We start from the raw sequence: 21678 nt of genomic DNA, 5'->3' as shown, positions 1-21678 counted from the left end.
ATTTTAAATCTTTTTCAATTTTTCTAATTTTTCTCAATAAAAAATAATATAATTTTTTTATATTTTTTTTATTTTTTTATTTTATTTCTAAAAATGTTAATTGTTCATGCACATCTGCTAGCATTAAACTGTCTAATACTTCAAAGCTACTAAAATTTAAATCATGTTTTTGTATGCAAGTGTGTGCGTGTAGTTTTAAACCATTTTGATAGCTTTTGTTAGGAAAACACATACTAACTCTGAACGCTGCGGCTGGTCAATTGACGTTTTGGCTAATTCAGCTGGTTGTTTGTTCCGTTCACGCGGTGCCGGCATCTGCCAGTCGCCAAAACACACACACACACACATATGCATGTTTAGATTTATTTATTTATTGTCTTTTTTATTTTGACCATTTTTGTTTTTTACTTTTGCATAGCATTTGTGTGTCTTCAGCTGGTTAAAGTCAACTTGTATGCTAATTTCGAAGACACCAGCGATTCTCTGCTTTTCTGCTTCTCTACTAGTCCAACGGCCACATTTCACTGTGCTTGTTTGCATTCATTTACTTTTGTTTTTTCGACTTTGTTAATGTGTTTGAATTTTTTTGTTTTCATTTCTTTCGAGCAATTTTTCAGCAATGACACCTTTCGACTATTGTCTCCATTGTGACTTGTTTTCGACACCGAACTCACGCAGCAGCAACTACTTTGCGTTTGGTGCGGATTAAAGCCGCTGCTTGGCTGGCGGCTCTGTCCGGCCGCAATCAAATATGGACAGACAACTCGCAAGTTATGCATGCACATACCTATATTTGTGTGTGTGTTTCTTTTTTTGTTTGTATGTATATGTGTGTGTGTAAACATTTTATAAAGCACCGATTAACGCGCTTCGTGTTCGCTGTGTGTACTTTTTGTTTTGGGCAAAATAGTGACGAAGAAAAAATGTTAAATACATTTTTATGCAAAATAAATACAGAAAATGTATAAACTGTGCAAAGAAAGACAGCGACAATGTCGAAGAAATTTACAAAAATGTATTTTATTATGCCAATTTCTGGTCGCTGAAGCTTCAGTGTACGCAGCTAAAGGTGTATGGCGAGTTCTTTTGTTTTGCCACTTTGTTTGTCTCTGCTACCCAACAGCACCACCGGCAAAACATCGATCAATGACCACAACTGTCAGTTGCCGTCAGTTGGACACAACCGACTGACTGACTGTCGGTCAATTAGCCAGCTCGTTATTAGTTGTTCGTTATTATGTAGCCAGTATGTCGGTCATTAGCTGCTTATATTTCTATATGTGTGTGTGTGTGTGTTTGGTATAATCATATGCAAAACTCACTCATACATAACTCTTTAAATATATGCATACGAAAATAGAAAATTTGTAGTTGTGTTTGTCTTGTTTTCATAGATCGGCTGATTGGCTACATTAGGCGTTTGAAATTTGTGGAATTTTTCAAAGACAAATTATTTTTGACAGTATGTCAACAAGCGCGCTTCACTTATGTATATCTACATAACTTCGAATTCTTTTATATTATATGTATGTGTATGTAAGTGTGTTGTTTTTCGAGGAAATGAAGCGTCAAATGACGGTTGAAGCAATTTTGAAGGTGACAATCCCAAAATTTTTTGTATTTTTTGATAATTTAACATGTGTAGGCGCATAGAAACTGTCTTAAGTTAATAATATTTTGAGGAATTTGTGTACAAACATACATGTGTACAGTTTTACTAAATACGTTTAAGCACATTATTCACATACATTTTTGGTTTAATTAGCTTTTGGCTAGTGCAAATTATTTTGAAAAAAATATATTATATTTTACGAAATAATAAAATAACTTTGGTTTTATAAAAACTTATGTTTACATAAAAATGAATTTATTTAAAAAATTTTAAACTAAAAATATTTAACTTAAAAACATTTTATAATTCAAAAATTTAAAAATAAACATTAAAAATTTTAATTTCTTAAAAATAAAATTTGTACATTTTGATTAAAAAATTTTAATAAAATAGTTATAAAAAGATTTTCAATTTATTTTATTATTAAAAATATATTTTTTATATATTTTGGAAAAAAAAAATAATTTTTATATTTTTGAAAATCAAAGTTTAATTAAACGAATTATAACATATTTCAAGTTTTAAAAGTTAATATACTATATTATAATTTTGAAAAAAAAAACTAGATTAAAAAATTTTAAGGTTTAAATTTTTTTATAATATTTTAATTTTTTTATTTATAATATTTTGTTTTTTTTTTTATTGTTTCTCTTATAAATATTTTGAATTTATGTATTTCTATGAATTAAAACTTTTATGGCAAAACAATTAAAATTATGCAATTAAATACAACATTTTTTTCGAACAATAACCGTAATTTCGAAAGTTTATATAATATCTTACAAGCAAATCAGTTAATTACATTTCTAAAAATTAATTTGCCAATTAGCATATGTATATCTAACTCTATATCACCACTTATGTAAATGCATATTTGGACAAATTTTAAATTTCCATGTTGAGTGCAACCATATTTGGTTTGAAAAAATTTAACACTTTTGCAAGCCTTCAACGGCTACAACACCCACGTAGACCAAAGCACACAAAAAAACTTTTGGTATTTTCTAGCTCATTAATATATATATGTATAAGAGTGTATCTGCGCGCTTTCATAAACTTAAAAAATGCCAGATAAACGCATTTTATGAGTGTCTCTTTTGTTTTCGAATTTCTACGCCCACCGCTGATAGCAGCTACAACGCCAAATTAGGCCATAATCCATAGTGAACTTAATTGATACGAAATATTAGGCATATGTGGTGAAATACTTACCAAAAAAAAATAATAAAAAAATATGAAATAATAAAAATTTTCAAGATTAGCGAGCACAAAGACACGCACTCAGCGAAATTGTACTCAATGCTTTAACGTGAAAATGTAGCAGAAATGGAAGACAATAAAAAGAGTTCGCTTATCTTGCGCGTAAAAAGCTTTTATGAGCGCCTATGCGCTGCTACATATGTATGTGTATGTTGTGTGCTTATTTAGTTCACACTCGCATACATACATTGATATGCGCATATTAAAGTGCATTGTGGTTCAATGACATCGCGTCACAAGTCATTAAACAAAATAAAAATACAAAAAAATATTTCATGAAAAATTTTCAACGAAATGCGCCGGCAAAAACAACAATAATTACAATAAATCGGAAATTCATTCTATTTGACGCAAAGCAATGAACTGCGCGCCAACGGGAAATGTCGAAAACAATAACAACAACAAAAAAGCATTCATATATGCTAGAAAAGATGAGCTCAATGAAATTTCAATCAAACGCTGGCATGCTTTTAAAAGCCTTTAAGAAAGTTCAAAAAGACACACAGCCCACAGCGTTGTCTATGCGTCAAGCAGAGCAGCAGAGGAAGCATTTCCGTTTCCACAGATTTACATATGCGCATATGCTTAAATGTGACCAAAGCAAATGCTGCTCTTGCTGCTCATTCATACAATTTACATAAATACAACTATGTATGTGAGTATTGGTGTTTGTGTGTGTTCATCATTAGTGGAATTTCGTCGCACAAATTTCATGCAAAGCTATGCGCATATGTAAGTGTTGTGTCTGCGCATGCTTGCCAGCTTGCTGCTAATGCTCAATTTTAAAAATCACAAAAATTTACGTGGGAGTTTTGGGTGTAGTTGTCACACATACTTAAGCTACATGCATACATACATATATGCATATGTATATATCTATATGCTTTTTTATGATTTTTCGTTTTAAAATGTCATAGTCAATGCCAATATTTACAAATAGACTGTAGTTTCTGGAAAAATAGTCATGAGCATAACTGTCATAAACTCATAAAATTGTGATTTACATGTGTCCGTACATAAATATAGATGTGTGTGTGTGTGCCAGCGCAGGAAGTACTCTGTACTTTTACCATTTCCTTCGTGCTCATCCAAAACGCTTTGTAAATATTTTGCTTCATATTTTTGGTGCGTTTGAAATTTTATTTTATTTTTTCATTTTTATAGCAAGAGATAGACTTAGTTAGAACTGTAAAAGCTGTAAAAAATATGCGATAAGATTAAATGCGTAAGCTATCTGTGGTCATAAATTGTGGCTACGCACCTTAATTCGCAAACAACAGCAAACCGCAACACTAGTCAAGGCATGTGCGGATTTTTTATTTACATATTTACTTTGATATATGTATATGATTTTTTTTTTGTTTTAAAGATCTGGAAAAATGTATCTTACTTTGTCTTAAATTTCAGTGAATATTATTCTGCTTGTCAGCAGTCTTAGAAGTTCTAATTAAAGATAAAAATAATCTTAATTTGGGATATATAGTACGAATATATGTATGTATGTATATGTATACAACTAAGTCTATAAATAAATTAAAAATCTTTTTTTCCGTTTTCTTTAAAAACAAGTTTTAAAAAATTTAAAAAAATATATGTATATTAAAAATTTTTTAAAATTATTTTTCAATAAAATTATCAATAAAAGAATTATTTCCCGCTCAACAGTCAGCCAGCTGTGCTGCCATCCCCTCCAATATAATTTCGCAAACAACTCTCCAAAAATATTTTCTACGCACTTAATGCACAAGGTCGCATGTGCCAAGAAATTGTAATATTTTTTTTGAAGTGCTAAAAACGCTCAATAATTTCATTGCCACTGTAAAATTCACCAGAAAAATTAAAACAAAAATACAAAAATTTTTATCTTGCACTTGAGTTTGAAAATCCCTGATGGGCCACAATAAACACTTGTTCTCCTAAAATAAAACAAAAATCAACAAAATAAATTCTTATAATTCTTCTTAAGTTTTTTTAATTTCTAAGGTCACAAGTACTTAAAGCGATTAATGCACAAGCCATATGTTACAATATATTTTTATACACAAGAATCTTTCGAGGGTGTGTTGCCCTCCATCTAAATTTATTTCAATTGGTGTGTCAAGGTGAATGATTTTTGTTTCTCGTTTTCTGTATGCTATAAATTCCAGCTAGATTTATTTTTGCTTATCTAGTTAACTGATAAGTTGCTTGCTGTTATCTGAAATTTTTAAAGAAAATAAATTTTTTTTTTAATAAATACCAATTTAGATTGTTGCACTGCTCCGGAATTGCTTGCAACATAGAATTAGTAGGCATTATTTGCAAGAAATGATAAAATAAGCAGATTGGGTGTGTAGACCTGAAGTGGATTCATAATAATTTAAGTAAAAACAAAAAGTATTTGTTGTAATTCTAAAATGCAACAACAAGCATTTAGTACCGTAGTTTAATAAATTTTCTAATATCTATAATAACTTTCTCCCTCAAATAGGGTTCACTTCCATGATTTTCTTAATAAGATTTCGTCAAAATACGTACTATAAACTCATTGTATATGCGCCTAATTGTAGGCCACGATTATCCTACTTGGTCTACATTTAGGAGCGTATTATATAAAAAAAGTATTGAATAGCGTGAAAAAGCACGTTTTTCAATTCACTTACGTATATAATTCTGTTTTAAAAAATAATTTTTATAACGTCGTAATCGTCGTAATCGCGACTGCTGATTCCTGACCTTTAGTTAAAGCAATAGTACCCGATAACAAAAAACCAAAACAAAAGGCAAATTAAAAAGTTTCTAAACCATACTTAATTTTGCATACCTCTTCTAAATTATTAAAATGACAACCCAACACCCAACAGCCAAAAGCATTTAATCGACAAATAAACTTTGACTTTATGAGCACACGCGCACAAGCCACTGCGTATAATTCCATGAAATCACACTTACCTACAAGCATACAAACAGAATTATGAAATAAATTGAGAAAAAAATTAAATACCAAAAACTTGCATATAAACAATTGGTCAAAAATCAACACTCACACACACACACACACAAGAAGATAAACAAATAAACAGACACTAGTACATACCTACATGAACGGATATTTGCGCAAATATGGCTAAATACCGTAAAGAATATGTCTGCGTTCACGTTGATATTCATATAGATAGCGTTTCAATAAAAAAATCAAAATTGAATAATGGCATAAAAAGGTGGTCCGGGCTTAGCTTATAGTAAGAAAGTCATAAATGGAAAAAAAATCATAACTTTAAAATTTCTGCAATTATACTCGACTTAGCACATTTTAAAACATATTTTTTTTTTATAAAACTGTATTTCCATTCAAAAGACACCACACCCTAATGCACATACATAACTCGGCACATACCAACAGTAGGTGTATTGTATGTCCCCATATGTGTGCTAACGCTCAGGAATTTGTACACTGACTCGCATTATGTGCCAATGTGAATTTTTTTCTACGCTTTTTATTATTTATTTATTTCTTCTGCTTCTTCTTCTTACCGCGTGGTGGCGTGTTTTCCAGCACTGACGGCTTTTAAATAGTTTTTTAGCGCGGCAGTTTGTATGTGTGTTGTACTCATATTCTTTCATATTATTTTTAGACGTGATTAGAATCGACGAATCAAGCAGACTGGACAACAAAGCGGGCTGTGTGTTTTCGACTGAGCGCGCCTTTATTTATGTGTGTTGTTGTTTTTTTGTATTATTTACAAAGTTATTTTTGAGTATTTTTCTTGCGGATTTACGCTTACTGGTATTATTGACATAGACAACTGGTATTTTGACTTGACAGCGCTAACCGCACGCGGCAAAGAATTGAGAATTTCGTTTTTTTTTTATTTATTCAGTTAAATACATGCTTGCACATATGCTGTGTATTTGTGGGTCTCCAGGTGGTCAAAATATTTGATTAAAATGATTTATGACATTTTAAGCTTAAGCGATGTAATTTGTTAATAATTCGATATTTTTCGTTTAAAAGAATTTAAGAAAGATTTTATCTTGTTACTGAATTTTGAACGCCCTGTGTGGTTTGACACATATTTTATATATAAATTAAGTATTTCTCATAATACTCTAGTTTAATTTATGAGCAAATTGACACATAAAATTTGTAATTGGCTAAATTTGAGGGCTACTGCAACGGGGTCTTATATAATCGATTGGTTGAATATCTCTCTAACGCTTTTAAAACCCTTTATTTTATCATTTCTCTTCGGTTTTTTGTATATTCGCCTAAAAGTAGGAATTACGCCAGTTCTATTCAGAAGGTATATGAGAAATGTTGCCTACTTTCAGGTAAATTCTACAACTATTTGCTAGAATGCTAAAATACATAAATATATTAAAGCTAAAAAATATGAAGTATTGTAATAAAAAATAAATAAATTAAATTTTCCGAAAACTATCTCAATATGAACTCAAAACTCGAAATATATTTAAAAAAAAATTATTAAAAAAATTCCAATGCAAAAATAATTAACTGAAACTATTTATTATTATTCATTATTATATATTATTTTCGTTTTTCTATGAGCTTAATGAACTTTGATAAAAAAAAAAAAAAATTTAAATTGACTTGCCTACCTAATTAAGCTGCTATATAAATACCTTAAGAAACGCTTACAAAGCGCTTTAATTCAAAAATTTACATTTTTACATATCTCAAAACAACCGAACACATTCTAAAAACGTAGACTTATAAAAAATATTTATTACCCCAAATTAGCATAAATTGTTAGCGGCGTCAAAATGGCAATGGCGGCAACAGCTAATGGCCAACTAAAAATTACAATAACAGCAATAATAACTTTCTTCAACGTCAACAGCAAATGCCACCAGTTGAATAATACGACCATATATGAGTTAAAACCAACAACAACAATAAATACATTTACAACAATAATCCCTGCTATCAACTGGCGCGTCAGACGCCAACGGCTCAGACTAACTTTTACATAAACTCCCATATATATTTATTATATGACGAGCATATGAAATGTATAACAGTGTAAACGCTTTGTCATATTTGTACAAAACACACACACACACACTCATACTCAGGTATGGTACAGCCGCCTTTGTATTTGTGCGGAATTTGTTGAAAAAACTCGTTTTCCGCCACTTACCCCTGCCCGCTACGCAAATATTTCGTATGTGATTTAATTACAAACACACGCGGACATTTTTGCCGCTACACAAAATCTGCATTTTTATTGTTGTTTGCTCTTCTTCCATTGTACTTTGTTTATATTATAATTTGCGGTGATTTGTGTCGTTCTAATTGCTGTTTCTCTGTCCGAGGCGCTAAGGTAATAAAATTTGAAAAAGTGTGCTACAATCATTTTTTTTTAATTTTCAAATCATATGTGGTCGAAAGAGGTTATGGAATTGAAAATAAAACTCAAAAAAATAAAATAAATTTTAAGAAAAAATTGCTGGATTATGTTAGGTTATGTTGGGTTGAAGAACATGTCAAAAACTCATCAACTGATGTTGCTCTCTGAGAGTTGTTAAAAGAGAAAATTCTTCTTTTTTCTCCAATAAGTATAAAGATTATAACACCTTGTCCGATTGGTTTTTTTCTGGGCGCATTTGACAGGAAAATTCAATAGTTTGTGACGTCATGAGGGATAGAAAGAGAAACTCTTACCTACAATGTCTATGAAAATTAGACAGTTCTCTTCATTGGCCTATATTTTATTTCACTTGTTTTGTTTATAAACTTTTAAGAATAAATTATGACAATTCAAAAAGTGAAATAAGTTAAAAATAAATCAATTCAGCATTCTAAAGACTTAGTGAGAGCTCAGACTTCAAAATTAAAGCAGATTCTTTAACGAAATTTAAATTCAGCCTACAGCCGAGTAAGTGTTCAAATTCATTACTTTCGTTGACAGTTCGCTCTCAATAACCCAATTTAGCAATTGTATACACCCTAAATTGATACAGCTGAGAAGCAAAAAATCACTTTTGAGCCATTGCACTAATTCGCCCAAGCCAATTTGTGGAAGAAAAAAATTCACTCGCTGAAAAAATAAAAAAAAACGCTGAAGTGACACTTTATTTTGTAAGAAGACTACTGACAATTTGACTGATTACTACTAATTAACTGCCATTCAAGTTAAATTTGCGCAAACAACCCGCACACAAGCACATTGATATATACATATATATGTATATATATACTTAAGTCTGTATGTACCTATTTACATACATACATCATTTGAGTGGTGCATTGTAAGCATTATAAAGTGTACAAGTGCTTGTTGACAAGCAACGAGGAAGAAGAAAATCAATAAGAATTAATTTAAGTTTGAGTGTTGCATTACAACATAAGGAAGCCTTATTACTACTGTGACAACAAAATAAAGGTAAAAATTGAAAATGAAAAAAAAAAAAAATCAAAAGTCAAGTAGCGTAACTGAGTCGTTTGCGGTTTTCATGCACAGTTCGTGTGACTGGGTGTGCTTGTGCATTTACGGTTTTACTGCAGTCTTAGTTATTTGTTTCAGCATTTTTTGTAATACTTGAGTTCAGGTGTTTGTGGGGACAAACTTGAAGATAGATAGTACCTGCAATTGGTGAAGTAAAGGGTGTGATTGTAGATTGCGGGTGTCTGTCAAACATAGTGGGTGGCTCACGTCCATAAAAAAACATATAAACGTAATATATGTATATAAGGTAGATATAAATATATATGGAAAAATATCTTGCATATCGAATTACCGCGCCTCATCAAGCAGAACCTCATCCTTTGTGCAGGCAATTGAACTGTGTTTGCAGATTTAGACTACAAGTTTGTAGATTGAGAATTCTTTTTGAGTGGCTTAAGATAGTAAATTTAACATTAATATTATATATGTAGATATAAAAAACTTCGATTTGTTACCATTCGCTCTCACACCAAGTTCGCTATGCTTAAGCTCTACTCTCTTCTCCGAAAATTCTCACTGTTACATTAAATACTAATAAAGAGTGTTAGAGACCGCATTTAGATTGTATAAACCGCTTACTATTCTATGTCTATTTGCTATTTCTCTGCTCTCTAAATTGGTATAACTGGTTTACAAGTTTTATCTTACAGAGTTTACACCACTTTTACTATTGTGCAGGGCTCCCATTGCTTCAGCAAAGATAGAAAGAAACTCAAGAAAATTGTTAGTTCCGTTCGCTGCTCTCTAACGTTTGGCGAGTCGCCTATTACATTTATACCAGTTATTTGATCGTTTCGCCACTCACTGCTATTTTAATTATATCGCTTCTGATTTTCAGTTTTCCATATATAGATGAGACTCCTATGCATTTAGTCATATACATATATTTCGTCTAAAAGAAGAATTCTTAAATGCAAAATTATTTTTGAAATTTTTTTATATTTGTGTTCTTTATTGTCCAAAAAGATTTTGTGCTATTTTCCTCACTTTTTGTGATTTAATTTTATTTTTGCATTCACCACTTGTAACGGTTGTATGAGACCAGAAAATGTTTATCTTGCGCGCTGGATATACGCGAAAAATGAGAACAAAAACTTATACAAAATACAAAAATAAAATAAGAAAACAACAAATAGCTAAATAACAACAACAACGCCAGGCAAGCTCATAAAAGCTTAAGGAATGCGATGTGGGTATTTAAAGCGATTCGCAGAACTGCTTTATCTTGCAAATTTTATTTGTCTATTTCTACACTTATAAAATACACAAATGCATGCCAAACACACACACACACATATGCTTTTCTATATATGTATATATAGAAGTGTGTTTGGTTTTATTGATGTCTGATGAATAAGGAATGTCGTTGATAAACATGCGCCATGCATACATATAATATGTGTATACAAAAACTGTTTTGATTGCTAACAGCTGCCAGAGCTTTAGGGAATTTTTCGCTAGAAAAATTAGCAAATATAAGAGCAACAGTTAATTGGCTGTGGAGTGGTGAGCGGGTGGCGATTATAGTGCACAAAGTCTAAAAGCGGAGGCAAAGCGCTACAAACACACACAAACTCACTTAAATAATTATAACTGCTGATAGTTTGCCGCTCGCGCTGCCTAGTGATTGACTAGCCACAACGGCTAGCAGCCAAAATTGTTGCCTGATATACACACACACTCATACAAATGCAGCACTGTGATCCGTTGGCGATTGCGGAGACTTTGTGGCTACACCGACCGAAATCAATTAATCTTGAGCGTGGCGCATCCCCGCATGCCACAACACCGCGCCACTCACCACCGACTGCCACCACCCGCCTGCCGGTGCGACAAACCGCATCGCTGCCGCTGCCGTTGAGGCTGTGGGTGAACGTGCCCGCATACATGACAGCCAGCAACGCGCTGCGGTTAGCGTTATGCAGTGACGTAAATAATTGTGCTGATTGCTTAAAATGACAAGCGCGAAATAAGTCACTAAGGCGACCAAAAGTGTCAAAGTGTGAACAATAAATAACAAATAATAATGAATAAAGTGTGCAATAAAAATAAGCAATTAAATTTCAACGTATTGAGAGGCTATTAAGTGCTCGTGAGGAAGGCAAAAAAAAAATCGTTTCAAGTATGCAGAGATTAGCGCTTAAGTTAAGTGCTTAGCGCAAATATTTTAGTTATCTGTGTGATTGTGTGTGTGGATAACACACCCTCTGCTTTTGAAGCCAATTAAGTAATTGCTCATTCATATGCAAGTTGTTGCAACAATTCTAATAGCTTGGCATTACTAGAACTTTATATTAACAATTAGCACATTTCTCAAATATTTCCATATTTTTATTTTTATTATTTGCTTGTTAATTCTGAAAATAAATATTAAGTAATCCTTACATGTAATTGTCAAATGGAATAAAGAAAACTGCTTAATTGCGCAATATTCGCGCATATATTTTCCATGTAAGCAGCAATGAATGCATATTTCCATCGAAGCTTGCGCAAAAATGCTGACCAATTTATTCTTGTATTACACATACAAAGCGGTTTACCAAATTCTAGTTCATTGACGAGGCAACTCATCGCGCTGTTGTTATGTAAAAGTCATAATGGCCGCAGCTTTACATGCTGAAATGTTCGTGGAAGTAGAGATACCTATGTACATATATGAATGCACAAATATGGGCGCAGAAAGTGTTAGAACAAGCAAGTAAATATGTACGAGCACATAATTCTAATTTTGTAATTAATTTCTGGCGAATTATTGTGACTTTCTGGGAGATAATTTTTTTTGCTCCTTCAAACATTTTTTATTTATTTTTATTTTGTCTATTGTTATTTTACTTCATTTATATTTTGACTTTTACTTTTTCAACAAAATATTACCGCAATCACAAGCATTACATACATACTCATGCTTATGACTGTCGCTAAGCGAAGCATAAGGTAAATAAATCAACGCTTATACATACAAATGTAGATATGTAGTTATATGCACAATATATGCCTATACACTTGTATACCTATATATCAGCGAATTATTCTTCGAAAGCTCAACTTGTTAATCGATGACAGTCCGTCATAAAGTTGTCAGCATATCAAAATTGAACAAAGTTTTTTTGACATAATTAAGTAATGGTACTTATAATTTATAAAGAATTGAAAGGCCAACTTACGCTGTCAATGAGCATAACTTGTTTATGCAGCGAAATAGAAGGAAAAGTATAAAGGAGAAATAATTTAAATGCCTTTAAGGTAAATATAATTGAGTTAAAATTTTAAGAAGAAGAAAAGAATATAAAAAAATGATAAAAAGTATTGATAAACTAAAAAAAATTATATAAAAATTAAAATAAAATAAAATAAAATAAAATGAAATAAAATAAAATAAAATAAAATAAAATAAAATAAAATAAAATAAAATAAAATAAAATAAAATAAAATAAAATAAAATAAAATAAAATAAAATAAAATAAAATAAAATAAAATAAAATAAAATAAAATAAAATAAAATAAAATAAAATAAAATAAAATAAAATAAAATAAAATAAAATAAAATAAAATAAAATAAAATAAAATAAAATAATATAAAATAAAATAAAATAAAATAATATAAAATAAAATATAATAAAATAAAATAAAATAAAATATAATAAAATAAAATAAAATAAAATATAATATAATAAAAAAAAATAAAATAAAATAAAATAAAATAAAATAAAATAAAATAAAATAAAATAAAATAAAATAAAATAAAATAAAATAAAATAAAATAAAATAAAATAAAATAAAATAAAATAAAATAAAATAAAATAAAATAAAATAAAATAAAATAAAATAAAATAAAATAAAATAAAATAAAATAAAATAAAATAAAATAAAACAAAATAAAATATAATATAATAAAATATCGATTTTTCGTCCAACTCTCATATTTTACCGAACTATCTTTTGCGGTTTTAGGTGCTAGATGACCTATAGACTAACCAATGTTGATGTATGACGATTTCAACTGTGACTATATTGTCTATATAAGCTAGTTTACTGAAGTAATACTTTTGATAGTATTTGTGAAAATATTTTTGAGTTATTTAGATATACAAGTACATAAGTATCACCTTAAACGCATTCCTTAGGCGTATTACGCAAATGAATGTGAATACTTCAGATGTGAGTATGTAAATGTAAATATTTGCGCATTCTTGAAACATACTTGCTTGATAATATAATATGTAAGCATATTTAATACCGTGCAAAATTGCTGCTTATGACTTTATTCTGATACATACTCACATAACTCGCCAGACACTTGTGAAAATTACATATTTGTATATTCAACTCATTATCGAATAAATATTTGTTTGAATTAAAAATGCCGAACGAGAAGCTAAAGGTGTTGCCAAACCGCCCCTAAGTTTAACATACATATGTATTGACAAAAAGTATAAAAAATAGTTTAAATGGCGCTAGCAGCTGTGCTTTATTAGTTATTATTATTGACTTATGAGGGTTCTCGAAATTTTTGTTCACACATACATACCTACATACAAATATACATACATTTTTGTATAAATATCATTATAATAGATAAATATTATATACATATGTGCTTATACAATTGTTGCTCTATTGGCTTGCATTGATTTGCATGATTAAACAGTTTCAAGCAATCTTTAGAGCAACAAATTCCATTTAGCCATACACAAACACACAAATTTCTATATATTTGTTGTGGTATGTAAAACTGTGTGTACTTGAAATAGCGTGGGAAATGGGTGATTATGAGTCAAGCGTTTAATGGTAAACTTGTTTCCCCACGCGCAACTACAACGCGCTGTCGTCGCCGCCAATAGCTAATCAAGTATGCTGGCGCACAAGTAGCCAGCCACTTAACGGCTTGATTACTGGTATCGTCCGTCGAGAGTTTGTCACATCGTCGAAGCATTTCCGAAGACCAACAAAGCACACTCATCACTATGGCGCGCTTTGAACAGGAAGTTGGTGATTATTATATAGATACTAGGCCATAGATTAGAAAAGCAAGCAAATATTTACATACTCACAAAGCAACACACACACACCATTTAAAGCATAAATATCACCTTTTATTTCTATGTATTTATGTGGTATTTCCGTTTTCCTCTACTTCCAGTTATACCAAACCACAGTCGTTCGAAGATTGTGTCGGCGATGAGCTGCCGCATGGCTGGGAGGAAGCTTACGATCCACATATAGGACGCTACTATATCAATCACATAGAACAGTCGACGCAGCTGGAGGATCCGCGGCAGGAATGGAAGAGCGTGCAAGAGCAGATGCTGAGCGATTACTTGTCGGCCGCACAAGATCAGTTGGAGAACAAGCGTGAACTGTATGATATTAAGAAGCAGCGCTTACAGATAGCGCAGGAGGAGTATAATCAGCTGAACAAATTGGCGACCAGCAGAAGTAGTTGTAAGTATCTTTGGCTTAGTGTAACCCAATTTACTAATTTGTTTGCTAACACCCACTTTTTCAATTACAGTGTGTTCCTCTTCGAGCTCAATGAGTCGACACGATCCCGATTTGTTGCGCGCCGAGGTCGCCACGTCGTGGGAGCGTGTACGTCTGCTGCGGCAGGAACTGAAGCACATCACACACGATATTACACACACGCAGCGCGGCATGAATACGCTGTATTCGGTGGGCGAGAAGATCAATGCACGCCAGAATGGCTGCTATGACATCGCCGAAGTGCAGGCCATACGCGAGGAGATGCTTAAGGTGCACAAGTCCCTAGTGTCCGGTGAGAAGGTGCGCGAAGAGCTGATGCGCAGTTTGGTGGAGATTAAGAATGAGCTGAGTCGCCAACAGATCAACGATGAGAATGCTGAGCTGATGAATGCCGCCTCACCGTTCGATCGAGTTTGTGTCGCTTCGCAAACCGATCTGTGTGGCGCTGGCGATATGAATAGTGGCGCACGTTTTGCCGAGATGGCGAAGACGAAGTTGCAGTACTCAGAGTGGCGTAAACATATCAAGAAACTGCAACAGCAGTTGGTGGATCATGTGGAGCGTATCGATCCCGGCCAATTGGAGTCGGATAAGGATCGCATTCTGTTGATACAGGAAAAAGAAAAACTACTGAACGATTTGAATAGCATTTCGACGGAGTCACGCCCACATGAGGAGGTGCACGTCATACAGCAAACACGCCGTAAGCTGGAGGAAGATCTGAAAGAGGCGTATGAGGCTACAAATCAATGCATAGCGAAACGTTTGCGTTTCCACGAGGAGAAGCAGTTGCTGGTTGGTGAACTGCAGGAAGCGCTCAAATCTACAAAGAAACTGGAGGAACGTCTCAAGTCATTCTCATCGGAGAGCACATTCTCCATTAGCAGTGGTTCTAGTCTGGGTTCATTGTCGACGGCGAGCAGCAAGAGCGCGCTCAGCTTCACCGACATCTATATCGATCCATTCGCAGTGGATTCACAAATCGATGTGATCGATCTGCAGCGTCGCTCACAGCGTTTCTATCAACAGCAACAACTGCAAGCCGCGCAGGCACAGTTACAGCTGCAACACCAACACCAACAACAACAACACCAGTCACAAATGCATGCGCATCCACAGTTACAGCAGCAGCCCTCGTCGGAGTTGTCGCTTTCGCCGCGTAGCAGCCTCTCAATGGAAACACCACCCGCCTCGCCCATGAAATACAATGCCAATGCCGATCAAGTGGCGATCACCAGCCAAAGGCTCAAGGAGGAGCCAACCTATGCCAACACACCTGCAGGAGCCGCTTTGCCACCACTCTATCAGCCAAATCCTGCTTTGGCCGCTGCAATGGTACGTACACATGCACAGGATTTGGACTCAACACTGCTGGACTGCATGGTGTTGGAGGCCAAACTGCAAAAACTCAATTTATCCGCGCCACTTAACCTGCCCGCTGCGCCGTTGTCGCCAATTTCGGAGAAGCCATCATTGCTGGATCTGCCGCAAGAGATGCTCAGCCGTTCGTCATCCTCCTCGAATACACGTTCCGTGTCCGCGGCGGTAAGCAATGAATCAGTCGCTGGTGACTCTGGCGTTTTTGAAGCTTCACGCGCACATTTCCCGCGCAAGGAGCTGGCGCAAGTGCAGATCGGGCTGAAGTATCTGAAGGATAAGGGTGTACTAGTCGTATCGCTAGAACGTGCGAACAATCTCTCAGCGCTATGGACTGCGACCGCGGACAATTCACAAGTGTAAGTTAAATGTACTAATTTTATGGAAATACCTATTTAACACATATTCTTACATTACAACAGTTATTTACGCGCCGCTTTGTTGCCCAACTCGCTTACATCGATTCGCACAAAAGCCATGTCGGACTTCCAGAAACCTGTCTTCAGCGACACCTTTGCCGTGCCTATAACGCTCAGCAAGCTGCAGGCGAAGAGTTTACAGGTTACTGTGGTCAGCATGACCGGACAGAAGGAGGAGATTATCGTAAGTTAACAAGCACCACTAATCAATGTATAGTTGTTATAACTATTTCCATCATTTTTCTCATACAGGGCACGGTACAGATCAGTATGGCCGAATTCAACGCCGACGATTCCACACTCAAGTGGTACAACGTGCTCAGTTCTAAGTTTATGCCAACGTTTGAGCCATTAGATATGCCCTCAACAAGTGCGGCTGCCGCTGCCAAAGCTGCTGCTGCAGCAGCTGCGTCTACGGCTGCAACACCACATGCGTCCGCATCCAATGTTGCCGCCACAAATGCACCAAATGTCGTCAAGGAAGAGTCATCTGATGAATCGACCATTACCTCGTCACAAACCTCAACGCTGACACGCAATCAAGTGCCGCCCTTCGAGATGCAGGCGCAAATCACTGAAGAAATAGAACAACTGAGTGTAAACGATGAAGATGATGAAGACGAGGAGGACGATGATGTGGACGACGATGACGACAATGAGTTGGAGGAACTGTCACCTGGTAAGTGGAAGCAAAAAAATAGGTAACTTGGAGACTTTAACTAACATAATTCTTCTCTCACACTTTTCCAGACTTCACAAAGAAAATGCTGGAGGCCTACAATTGCATCGATCTGATTAAGCAGGAATATGCGGACAAGGAGACGAACACCGAGTGCGCATTTCCACCCGAAAAATTACGCGCTTCACAGCAGCAACAGCAAATGGCCGACGACAGACCGGTCAAACGTTCGCAGACATTCACGCCCTCAGCGGCAGTCAATAAGAATCGCTACATCTGCCGACTTAATCGCTCCGACTCGGATTCGGCAATGCATTTCGGCGTGACGCCACATCCCTTCCATCGCGGTGCTGTCGAGCGACGTTCACTGCGCTTCCACACCAAAGCGCCCAAACAAGTGACGAGTAAGTAGCACATAGCGCGCTCCAACTACAGTTCATCAAATTTTTAATGAAACTTTTACATTGCAGAACTTCGTCATACACACATACCAAGAACCAGTTTGGATTTGGAACTGGATCTGCAAGCGCAGCATAGCAAATTAGATTTCCTAAATGATCAAATTGCCAAATTGCAGAACTTGAAGCTAGTGTAAGTATAAGTTAACGCCAATTGAGAGCGAGACAGTGTACTTATTTATTTTCTTTCTTCCACTACTTTAGTCTGGAGAAGGGTCGTGATAATCGCGATCCCTTAATTGCCGCCTGGGCTATTGAGAATGAAGAGTTCCAACGCTTGGTCGAGCGTGCTGATCCGGCCAAATGTCCGGAGGAAAAGCAATTGAATAAACTGTTGGTGAAAACGGCAAAAGAAATGCACAAGTTGCGCAAAACCAAAGTGCCGAAGGGATCACCCGATTTGTTGTCGTTCAAGTGAGTATATCATTCAGTTAAATATTAGCTGAGACATTAGCAATTGATAGTCCATTATGAACTAATTGGACAATTACTTAATCAACTGCTAGGTTGGGTTGAATCATTGAATTTGTCTCAGTTAATTAGATTTCTAATTTAAATTCAATATCTTAGTATTTGAAAGCGGTCACAAAATCTATGAACACAAATATTAAGGATTTTGCACTAACTGCTAATTGATCAATTTCCATTTTAATTTTCCGCTAAATTGAGAATAATTAGGTGTAAATTGTTTTTCTTCATTACTCAAATACTGTTTGAACATAATATTAAATTACACTTACAATTATTTTCTTCTCGCAGAGAGAAAATGACCTTCTTCACACGCAAGGGCCTACCAGTGCCAGACTTGCCAGATCGCGCCGACTACGTGTTGCCCGACGCCGATCTGATCGAGGAGGAAGACGAAGAGGAGGACGACGAGGAGGATAAGGCACGCGAAACAGCGATCGCTATCAATACAGCGCTCGTGGCTAGCAGTAATCGAAACAAGAATCTCAGTGAGAATCATTTGGGCATCGTCGTCAGTCGTAGGGAGTTGAACGCAGCCAAGAGTAGCGCAGCTGCGGCCGCAGCAGCAGCGGCATCGGCAAAAGTGAATGCGGACGCAACAATGCCGAACACAAGTGCGGCGGCTGTGAATAACCAAAACAGCAATGGCGAACAGAAGGACGAGCGCTACGACTATGTGGTCGATCGTAATTACGGTGTCGAAGTTTGAAGCCGCTAAGCGTTGCTTAACTGTATATTTTGTAGTTGTACATATTATTATTTAGTTTGTCTATGTAAGTATATTTATGCCTTGTATATTGAATATCCGCTAAAGGATAACATATAACGACAGAAACAAAAATTGTGCCTTACTCGTAGTTTTATCAAAGTTCGAAAGATATCACGAAATTAGCAAAGATATCTTTTGAATTTATGAGATTTAGTTGTTACATTAATTTGCTGTACAAAAATTGAGTATTTGCAGACTTGCAAAAGAAAATAGATATTATATAAAGAATATAGTTTTAAAACAATGAAATAGCGCGCAGCTGGCACTCGCACGCTGCCCGTTTAAGCAAAAATTTTATAAAAAATATTTTTTTTTTTAAATTGAATTTGGACCTGAAAGGGTTATTGCATACCCAAGACTTTAATGTTTGAATTGTAAACAAACTGTAATAGATTTTTCGATAAACCTGCTAAAAAAGCAAAAGCAAAAACACAAACAAACACACCCAAAGGAGACGCTACATGTCGCAGCGTGTTTATTTAGAATTTAATTTCTTTTTATTGTTGTTAAAAACATAACTCAATGAAATGTAGTTAAGCTGTAACTCGTGTAAATTTTAACAGCAGAAAATTTATCGCATGCGATTTTTTTGCAAAATTATCTGAAATATTTACATAAAAAATTCTTATTTATTTAATTTTTTTATACATTATTATTATATTTTAATATATTGGAAGGCTTGCGTTTTTGTTGAGCTCGATTTTATAATGTTTTGTTGTAATTTATATTGAATGATGGCAATCCACACATAATTATTACTAGTAGTTACTATAACAATATTACATATTAGCATACTATTTACATACATACATTTAAAATTTATTTATACACTATATCGCTACTTATTTAAATAATTATAATAAATACATACATATATATAGAATATTACAAATTTTTGCGAAAATGAATTCACTTGAAAATGCAAAAAAAAAAATATTAGAATCTGTATAAAAGAAAGTGGAAAACATATTATTCTTGTTAAGTCTGCCACAATTAGTTAGCGTTTGTGTTTGCAAGCAATCAAGCAATGGAGCAAATATTTTGTTGTTTTAGTTTTAGCGTATATAAATAATAACTGTAAATATAAATGTAAAAAATGCAAGTGAAATGCATACAAAATTTTTGAAAAATCGCAACTTTCTAATAGTCAAAAATGTAATGATTTCCAAATTCGTGTTGAGTTGTTGTGTTTGATTTGCTCTTTGCCTGATTTGAGTTTGCATAATTTTTTTAATTACTTGTGAAATTGTAAATCTTAGCTTAAGTGTATTGTATGTATAAAAGTTGTCTTTTAATTTATTTTTTTTTAGTTTTTGGTGGAACTTATGCTTGTGTTTGCGTGTTAAAAAAGAATATTTACCAATGTATGTATATTGTTTGATTTATATGCTATTTTATCTATAGTGGGTTTATAATTTAAGTGCAGTTGTATGTATGTTTGTAATTTAGCGAATGAAAAATTGAAAAAAAAACAGCAAAAATAAGTTTAACCATTGAAAAAATGAAAAAAATATGTGACTAATATATGTATATGTAATGGGAGTGCTTTTGTAAAGTGTAAAGTGTCGAACGGCACTTTATATTTATAACTAAATTTAGCTTAATCATAAACTGTAATTCTAACTAATGCTATTAAACTCTCTCATTTACTAGATTAACTACCCCCACAAATTACTACTCAAATAATTAAACAACAAAATAAACAAATTTAGTAATGTACATTGTACGAGTATTTGTGCAATAAACCAAAATGAAATTGAAAAAAATCAAAATAAATACGCCTTTTTGTTTTATTTCCTTCTAAGTAGACTACATATAAAGGCCTTAAATATGCTGAATATATATCAAGATAAATCGTCATGCACTTCAATTTCAATCTATTCAGAATCGGCTTTACTCTCAAGTGCTGATGTTCAAATCAAAACAAAGGTAGCGCAGCGCTTTCTTCTATATTTTGATATGTTAGGAATAGGATGTCGATCATTACATAATTGAAACCTCATTGTACCAATGTTCATGGAAAATACAATTCCTTTTTCAATTACACAATCATACAACATTTTGATTAAGTCAATTACAGCAGAATCGCTTTTTATATTAGGCTGGCGAATATCTTCTTTCCGCCTTTTTATCTTTCGTATCTGGCGATAAAATAAATCTTTGAAAGGTCTTGACATAACCTACAAAACGTCGCTGGGCATGATTAGTTTGGATATTGCGTTCAATAGTTATAGACGTGTAAACATGGAGTTCACTAACGCGAAATTCGCGCTATTTTAACGTTTACCTTCGTTAAAGGAATGTCCCGCCTTTGCGAAATCAAGAAAGAGATTTCTTGGATCTCACTTTTTAGAGCAGGCTCGCGAAATAACGAATATAGAAGTTAAAAATCTCTGCAGAGTTGTTGTAGGTTCAGGGCGCTTTGTCGACTCCTAATTGTTAATATAGGGGGGATCCAGGCTTCACAAAGGACTATATTTTAAAGTCTACGTCTGTTTCCCTTTGGGAAAGAGCCTTACAACCTAACCTAACCTAACTCTATCACTTCGACCTGCGGAGAAATGGTTTCGACGATTCAGACCGGTTGAAAACGACATCATGGACAAGCCAGCCGGCGGAAGACCTGTGACGATGAATACCGATCAAATCATGGAAAACATGGAGTAGACCGGCATGTGGCATCTCGTGACATCGCCCAGGAGATGG

At 34.0% G+C, this 21678-nt stretch overlaps 1 protein-coding gene across 1 annotated transcript in view; it reads left to right on the top strand.

The window, feature by feature from the left end:
• The window catches only part of LOC105214260 (protein kibra), a 48638-nt gene extending 27890 nt beyond the window's left edge, over positions 1 to 20748 (top strand). The window contains exons 2-9 of the mRNA XM_011187586.3: positions 14462 to 14763; positions 14834 to 16538; positions 16602 to 16782; positions 16851 to 17277; positions 17349 to 17681; positions 17748 to 17868; positions 17940 to 18149; positions 18495 to 20748. Of these exons, the coding sequence (XP_011185888.2) occupies positions 14462 to 14763; positions 14834 to 16538; positions 16602 to 16782; positions 16851 to 17277; positions 17349 to 17681; positions 17748 to 17868; positions 17940 to 18149; positions 18495 to 18912 (3697 nt within the window). The 3' untranslated portion in view covers positions 18913 to 20748. The remainder of the gene's footprint in view (positions 1 to 14461; positions 14764 to 14833; positions 16539 to 16601; positions 16783 to 16850; positions 17278 to 17348; positions 17682 to 17747; positions 17869 to 17939; positions 18150 to 18494) is intronic.
• The last annotated feature ends 930 nt before the right edge of the window (positions 20749 to 21678 follow it).

Source organism: Zeugodacus cucurbitae, chromosome 2, assembly GCF_028554725.1.
Source record: "Zeugodacus cucurbitae isolate PBARC_wt_2022May chromosome 2, idZeuCucr1.2, whole genome shotgun sequence".
NCBI classification, from domain to species: Eukaryota; Metazoa; Arthropoda; class Insecta; order Diptera; family Tephritidae; genus Zeugodacus; species Zeugodacus cucurbitae.
Note: the sequence above shows the minus strand (reverse complement) of the source record. Positions and strands in the feature narration are given on the sequence as shown.